Source organism: Strongylocentrotus purpuratus, unplaced genomic scaffold (assembly GCF_000002235.5).
Source record: "Strongylocentrotus purpuratus isolate Spur 01 unplaced genomic scaffold, Spur_5.0 spur5_scaffold_1, whole genome shotgun sequence".
In the NCBI taxonomy this organism is placed as follows: domain Eukaryota; kingdom Metazoa; phylum Echinodermata; class Echinoidea; order Camarodonta; family Strongylocentrotidae; genus Strongylocentrotus; species Strongylocentrotus purpuratus.
Window position 1 is genome coordinate 49,057,300 of NW_022145594.1, and position 8,882 is coordinate 49,066,181.

At 36.4% G+C, this 8,882-nt stretch overlaps 1 protein-coding gene across 1 annotated transcript; it reads left to right on the forward strand.

The window, feature by feature from the left end:
* Positions 1 to 4,366: 4,366 nt before the first annotated feature.
* Positions 4,367 to 5,284, forward strand: LOC752418 (oocyte zinc finger protein XlCOF19). The gene has a single exon (XM_001178960.2). The coding sequence runs from the start codon at positions 4,367 to 4,369 to the stop codon at positions 5,282 to 5,284; it is 918 nt and encodes a 305-aa protein (XP_001178960.2).
* Positions 5,285 to 8,882: the final 3,598 nt, after the last annotated feature.

An 8,882-nucleotide genomic window follows, 5' to 3' on the forward strand; every position in this document is an offset into this window, starting at 1 on the left:
CTTTGGCGACGCCCCAGACTACCACTCTCATCTTGTTGTTGATAATGGTGGTTCTTAAGAATTGAGGAAAGTATGGTGTGGTTCAAATTTGTATATCTCATCATACATAGATCATTGAGTGCACATGAGCTATGGTTGCAGGCAATTGTTCTAATTTGCTACAACAAGACTAAAGAGGTCGGTACCGTTTTGTTTCTGTCTTCATCACTCTGTGGTTTCCATCCTGCTTGCAAGAGGGCTTTCTGTGCAGCAGCAAGAGCAAAGATGGTTGCCGGACTCATGCTCCGAAAATCCTTCATTAAAGAAAATATAACGCAGCCAACTGTTCAAAACAGTTGAACATAAACCTTATTTCCATTTTTCCTTTCTATTTTAATTCCTTCTTCATTATTTTCCCTTTCAAAACTTGCATTTCCTCAGTCAAATGTATTGTCTATTATGTTATACTGTACATAATTATGTAGATGAATTACAATAAATATTACCTTCGATCCCAGATATTAGATTAAGACTAGAACCCTTTTCCTATGCTGTCTTTTATTCAAAAGAAGGGGGGAAAAGAACAAAAATATTCCACCTTTATGAGCGACATTGTATATACACTGTCGCTCATAACGGTGGAATATTTTTTTTACCCCAATTTATAGAATTATTTTAAAAATAATTTTAAAAGTGCACTCGCTGTTCACGAGCATGTCATTGGTGTATTTATGGATCTGAGTAAAGCATTTGACACACTTGACCATTCAATTCTTCTTTCTAAGTTAGAGCATTATGGAATAAGGGGCATAGCTTTACAATGGCTTGCGAGTTACTTATCTATGAGAAGACAGTACACTTATTATAACTCTGTTAACTCTGACATTCTGTATCTTTAATGTGGTGTTCCGCAGGGATCCATCCTGGGCCCATTATTATTTCTTATTTATATCAATGATATTTGTAATGTATCTAAAACTTTAAATTATACCTTATTTGCAGATGATACGAGTGTTTTCTTGTCTCATCGTGAAATCAACACTCTAGAACAGAAACTAAATTCGGAACTACCAAAGTTGACTTTTTGGTTTAGAAGTAATGTGCTCTCTCTCAATGTTCTTAAAACAAATTATATTCATTTTAGAGGTAGAAAATCTAATGACAACCTTGCTCTTAATATTAAACTAGATGATATTTCTTTAGAGAGAAAGACATGTACGAAATTCCTTGGTGTCTATATCAATGAAAAACTTGACTGGAGCGACCATGTAAAACACATTGTTACACCAATCTCCAGAAATATTGGCGTACTGTATAGAATAAAATGTTTTGTTTCTGATAGAATATTACTTGTGCTATATAATAGTCTAATTTTACCACACATTTCTTATTGTAATATTTTGTGGGCAACATCCAAGTGTGTGGCTAATAATATTCTTCTGTTACAAAAGAAAGCTGTACGCATATGTACCCGAGCTGGTTATCGTGACCATGCTACCCCACTATTTGTTAAACTGAAATGCTTAAAGATTGATGATATTAACTTCCTCCAAATTGCCATATTTATGTTCCGTTTTAATATCAAATTATTACCTACGTCATTATCTTCAATGTTCCAACCTAATAACATGGTTCATTCGTACTCAACAAGGCAGTCATTGAATTTACATGTGGTCAATCCTCACACTACATTAGCCCAGAAATCAATCAGACACAGAGGTCCAGATGTATGGAATTCTTTACCTAATGATATTCGAAATATAACATCAACAAACTCTTTTAAAAGAGCACTCAAATGTATTATCATTTCACAGATGTAAGATATTACTTGCATTATAATCTATTTATCAGTTCTAATTAAATCTAACATAATTTTGTTACTAGGCCTAACGAATTTTTTTTTTTCTTTCTTTCCTTTTTTAAAAACTTTGTAAATAGTGAAAATAGTTCACTACAAAACTTTATGAATTTTATTTGTCATATATTATATATTTGAAAGGTGTTGTAACGATTCAAGCTCTATTTGCTTATGTTTCATCACCTTTGTGTGTTCATTCTTCAAACTGTATAAAAGTTGCAACTTGTCTTTGATAAGACAATGTTATATTCTTTTTCACGTGAAGTTAATTCAAATGTATTGTAAAATTGAAAATGATTTGTCATCTTATATTAATTTTCATGTGATGTTAACTTCAATGAATTGTGAAATTGTGAACATGCATAAATAAATAAATAAATAAATAAATAAAATAATAGATCTAGATAATAGTATATATTCTCAGATTTTATTGAATAATAGTTTGCCATTGTGTGTTTTGCGTGACTGCTAAAGCATGTGTATGATGCTATGCTTATCAACTTGGGGACCTACGCCCTTAAGTCATAAATGACAGCAATGAGGATTAATGCCCTACAAAAGGGCACTAATATAGCACATCGACACGGTTTTGGTCCTGGGGTCTCACAGTTACGAGGCCATTGCTTTGTCACTGAACCATGACTGTACGCAGCGGGAGCTAGGGTATAGGGGGCAGTTTCCATAAATAAAAAAACAAAGAAAATTCAATAAATTTTCAATAATTTATTGCATTTTACCCCGGTTCCCAACATAAACAAATCCTCTGTGTGACGGTGCCTTGAGCCATAACGCATGGCCGTGCAAAACCAACTCGAGGGTCTAATATATTCTTGACATGATTGTAACTACTTTGCTTTATTGTATTAAAAAGTGAAAATGTGCACACAGGGAGGAAATTGTATGCAGTATAGGGGATTTTAGTCATCTTCTACCACTCCTACCACCAGTCAGGCTGTTATCTTCCCCCCTCCACCAGTAAATACCACCGGCGACCACACCCCTGGATAACCCCCTCAAGATCGATCCTGCAACGATATGACATCACCAGCAATTAAGGGACCATCCACTGCTTCATCAGAAATGCCCACACTCGTTCCAATATCCCGACAGGCCTCTGAGAGTATTACCCGAGAGAACAAAAAGCAACATATATTTATACAAATACTTTCAATTATATAAATATGATAAAACGTGTTTTATGTAAATATGTAAAAGAGTTACATGTATTTAAAAACAACAGTTGACAATACACAATGTAATCAGACGAAATGTGGACAAGAGTGGGGGTTGAATTAGCGATGGTTGGAATCCTGGTACTTTCAACCTATGTAAAGAGAAAAAAAAATCTGCAGTAGAAAGATCAGTCAAACAACATAGCAATAAAGAGAGAGAGAGAGAGAGAGGGGGGGGGAGAAAGAAAGAGAGGTAGAGAGAGAGAGAGAGAGAATGGGAAAGAGCTAGAGGGAGTGAGAGAGGGAGTAGAGAGAGGGAGGAGAAATTATTTTAAGCACTTCAGGAGCTCTCGCATTGTTCTTGAATTTATTTTGCATAGTGTCTGCACTTTACAAATGTTCATTATAATTGCTATTTCCTTTACAGATCTGTGCAAACCAAACAATCTTCCAGTGGGAGATGGTGCACATAAGACGCCAATTGATCCACCATCATAACTCAGGAAACTTCTATTGAGAGACGTGAAGCAAGAAGATGGAGAATGCAGAGCAAATACTCTTTAGAGCATTGAGCATTCATTGCCATATTATGGTCGTACATCAAGATCTGCTGCTATATCTCAATTTGCAAGAGTTCTTTATAGGAACCAGAGGGAAGAAGAGGGAGTAGCTCGCTGCTCCACTTGTTTTGTAGGATTACCCTCCAAAGCTCTCCTTTTTAAACATTTGAGAATCCATAACGATGAACAATATCACAAATATTTTGAGAGTGAAGAGAAATTCTACCCCCATTCTCTTTTGAAGAGACATCAAGATAAACACAGAGAAAAAGATAAACACAGAGAAAAAGATCAACATTGTTGTTCTACTTCGCGTACTCAAGCTCAAGAGCATGCCCATAAAAGAAATCTGTCTGTTCATGGATCAGTCGTGGCGGAACATCCTCGCCAGAATTCTAAGGGTAAGGAAGAGTTGTCCTCTAAATCTGATGAGGAAGGAGAAAGGCCCCCAAGAATAGAAATGCGCAATGGAAGGCCCATGTTCATATGTCCGATATGTGCGAAAGGATACACTCGTACGTATAACCTTAACAAACACAAGGTATTAAAACACACTGGTCTATATCCATATTATTGCCCTTCATGTGACAGGGGTTTCATTTCAGAATGTGGACTTACAAGACATATGTCGATGCATATAGTTGGAAAGCGTTTCAAATGCCCAGAGTGCAATAAAAGATTCACACGCAAGAGAGACCTACGGCGACACCTCAAAAATCACGCTGGTCTAAGGCGTTATGACTGCCCACAGTGTGCATGATAGAGGATATTGGAAAAGAGAATATTTGGTGAGGCATATGGAGGAATACAACCACGGAAAGGGATGGCAGTGTACGACATGTGACAAGTCATACGAGTCTGAAATAGCATTTAAAGTGCATATGAACAGCCACTCTAGAGTCAAGCAGTATGACTGTTCTGTGTGCCATCAGGCATTCATGTATAAGCAGTCTCGCGATAAGCACATGAAGAAACACCAAAAACATCACAAATGTGGCGAGTGTGGTGAATTTCTGTATGAAAAGACTCTTGAGAAGCACGTGAGGAGACACAGCGGTGAGAAGCCTTTCAAGTGTTCTGAATGTCAGAAGGAATTCATGTTTCAAAACAATCTTCAGAAACACATGGAAGGACACACCACCCCTAGACCTCACCCATGCCCAAAGTGTAACAGAGGATTCTACTTCAAGAGTAATCTGAATAAGCATGTGCGAAAACACACTGCCCCAAAGCCCTTCCAATGTTCTTTCTGTAATAAGGGATTCAATTTCAAGCGAGATCTGAGGAGTCATACCAAGTCGGCACACCCCGAAGAAGATGATCTTCAATGTTCTGAGTGTTACGAGTCATTTACTAGCTCTACATCCATGTATACCCACATGAAAACACATTTTGACGAGAGTTCTTATGCGTGTCCCAAGTGTATGAAGAAACATCCCTCTAAATTTGCCCTCTCTGTACACATGAGTAAGCACATTAAGATCGCGCGTCATAAATGCAGGCCATGCAAGACGATGCTGACTACCAGGTGCCAGCTTGCCCTTGACATTATGCGTAAACGCATTGGGAGTAAGCTTCCTACGTGCTCTCAGTGTGAGAAGAGGTACATAACCAACGATGAGCTGATCCGACATGAAAACACACAAAGCAAAGAACAGCCTTCGGAATCGGGCGGACGAGTTCAAGACATCCTCCCCCAGGGAATCACAAGTTAAAACTCTGTAAAATTATTGCAAATTGTATGTTTGTCATTTTAAAGCTGTAACCTTTACTGTTATGATCCTTTCATTCTCCTTTTTCTTCTGGTAATCTTCAAAGGGCTATGCAGGATATTTTTCGATTATGGAATCCTATGCTAATTAGTCAAATAAGTATTAATTAGTGTGACGTACGTGATATTTTCATGTATGAAAAGGCAGATGAAAACAAGAAATGCATGTTGAATGTTGTAATTGATCAATTGCAAAATAACTCCTCTGTGAAATTTCTTTTGATTACTACGAAAAAAAAAAAAAAATCGAAAATTTCTTGGTGGGACATTTGTTTGCTGTGTGCGAGACATGTACACCCATTAATAGTATTAGCGAATTATGACCTACTACAAATGGAAACTGACGACCGTCTCCCTTTAAGTTCTTAGTGGATGAAATGTGCTGCTACAGTAGATATAAACTTTAACTAATTTGACTTTAGTAGTAATGTATTTATTATATGCTGTGTATATAAACAAGGACTTGTACATACATAGCATGCATACTGCAGAAAAAGTAATTGCCTGAGAATATAATCTGATGGACAATATAATGTTCTAAGTGAGTGTGTCACTAAAATCAAACTTTATAGATTTATAAGAAGGGAAACTGGTGAACAAAGTTGATAATGTACAAGTACATGTACAGGTATACATATATTCAACTCTGATTATACAAATTTATACAACTCTTTTCAAATCATTGAAATTCAACTTTGACTCTCATTCATATTTAATTAAAGTCATTATTTTTCCTACAAATTCCAAACCATTTTTATATATATTATGAATGAATATTCATATTCTGTTTTTAATTAATTTTAGTTCCATGTTAAATGACTTACTTATATGTACATACTGTAAATACACTTTTTATTGATATTTCGTTCATCAATTAGTATATATTTTCTCTGTATGTATTATTATTTTCAATGTTAACTCACCGGACTGTATGATATGTTACAGGACCACAGTGCAAAACAGCCATGTGTTGATTATATTGTCTTGTTGAAATATGTTATTAGAAATGAATAAATAGTTTAAGAAATTTTTGCAGGTGATAAGAGTTGAAATTGATCCTCCTGGTGATCAAGTATTTGAAGTCTGAAGGCTGACAAGATATTCAGAACAAAAACTGCAATCTTCAATCTTTAATGATTTTTTAATTTATTTATAAGCGTGGCTTAGCACCAATTAATTTCGTCAGAATGTTTTTTTATTTTCTTTTTTGTCCTATTCCCAACAAAGATTTGTTTTTATATTACTGATGCGTGACGTCATCTAGGCGCCATTTTGTACATTTTTAACATTGAACATATTTCATTCATACATTGTCATTTCTGAATGATATTTAATACGCATAAACTTGGCGTCATGGGTAAACTTGAAATGTTCAAAAAATTTGAAACATGTAGTAAATATTGGTCTAATATACGTTTTGACAATTTTATATTTTGACGCACGCGTGACGAGCGCATGGACATGTCCATGTGGTCGTCACGGCAGACGCAGTGCCACTTAAAAGAAAACAATCGAATTTGATTCAGTAAAGTAATATTTGCCGTTGCTGTTTTTTGAATACATCTCGTTTATCCCTACTCTGATGTCTCCCATATTGTATTATGTTGTACCTGAGAATTTACTCATATGGCTTCGTTTAGTCTCATTTCACAACGCCCCCTATCGTCAGAGCTTGGTCAGAGTCAGCAGCCTAACATGTACGTTAGCCTATGGACGTTTTTTTTTAAAAATCGTTAAAAATTCATTTTTTGTTTAAACGAAAAGCACATCCACCCCGACGTACGTTATCACTAGCTCTTTCATTGGAGCCCTCATGTCTCATTGACTTTTGAAAGTTCACCCACCGTAATTTTTCAAAATAGGTTGCAAGCTCGTCATTGCCTATAATACACATGTGAAACAAGTCTAACTTTGGACTCAGTTTCCCAAGCGATTTGAAGATTATAGGTCGAGCACACGAAACATAAAGAGCATGAATTATCATAGATCATTTCTGCCTATTTCATTATGTCCATTTCATCCAACCCCCCACCGTATTTTTTCAATTTAGTAAAAGCAAACATTTAGCCGAGGTAAGCAAAAACATGAATATTCATGAACGGTCAGACAATACAGCCTTTTAGTACGTAACGTATAATGAATGGGAATGGGCGATGATCCGTACAGGAGGTAGAGGTCAGTGGTTTGTGCTGGCAATGTTCACGCGAGCGAAAATGAGACAATCGGAGCAATATATGTCTACCAATGTACTACGATTCAATTTTGATCAGAAGACGGACGAGGTCAAAATCTTATGGTTTCTACTTGTACGTGTTATCTCCCATTGAGTTTGTGTTTGGATGAGTCTACACGTTTCAGACCTTCTACTTGTACGTGTTATACGAATGGAGGAGGGAATTTCTCATTGACTCTGTGCTGTCAGGTGATCGGCCTATTCTAGTAAATCTCCCAATCATTGTTTCAACATTCTCTCTCTCTCTCTTTCTGTCGATCTCACTACCATTCAACTTTCTTCCTCTTCTCTTTGCTTTCGCCGACATATAAACATCTGACCACAATTCCTCTGGTTATGATTAATGCTCCTTCTACCCATTAGCCTTATCACCGACCCACCGAAGTCACCGTCAATCCATGATACATGTACTTGGCTGGGTTGTCAATCTAAACATGCATTCTAGCCTTTTGGTCTCGTGGTCAGATTCAGTGAATATGCCTCTTGGTTCTTACTTATTTCCATCGATAATAATTTATCTCTCTTACAATTCTCATCTGTACATTTTCTCCTCACGGTTCTCGACCGTCAACATCGCTTTTCTTGCTGCTCTGTACTATCCGACATATAATAAAGAATCAGAACTTTAACTTGAACATGAACGACGTGTTATTTTGTTGTTTGTTCGCCTACTCCTGTCATTAATTTAATGGTAACAGGGTTATGCCAAAGCAATAGTCAGCACAAAATGTGTTATTTTGTGTTATTTATGCAAAATGGGCTATTTTGTTGTTTGTTCGCCTACTCCTGTCATTTTAATGGTAACAGGGTTATGCCAAGCAATAGTCAGCACAAAATGTTTTATTTTGTTGTTTGTTCGCCTACTCCTGTCATTTTAATGGTAACAGGGTTATGCCAAGCAATAGTCAGCACAAAATGTGTTATTTTGTTGTTTGTTCGCCTACTCCTGTCATTTTAATGGTAACAGGGTTATGCCAAAGCAATAGTCAGCACAAAATGTGTTATTTTGTTGTTTGTTCGCCTACTCCTGTCATTTTAATGGAACAGGGTTATGCCAAAGCAATAGTCAGCACAAAATGTGTTATTTTGTTGTTTGTTCGCCTACTCCTGTCATTTTAATGGTAACAGGGTTATGCCAAAGCAATAGTCAGCACAAAATGTGTTATTTTGTTGTTTGTTCGCCTACTCCTGTCATTTTAATGGAACAGGGTTATGCCAAAGCAATAGTCAGCACAAACATTTCTACTGGTTAAAGGACATAGCTAATTAAAATGTATGCAAAATGGGCTATTTTGTTGTTTGTTCGCCT

Coding starts and splice junctions, on each gene's coding strand:
- LOC752418 (XM_001178960.2), top strand. CDS start 4,367: ATGGAGGAATACAACCACGGAAAGGGATGGCAGTGTACGACATGTGAC.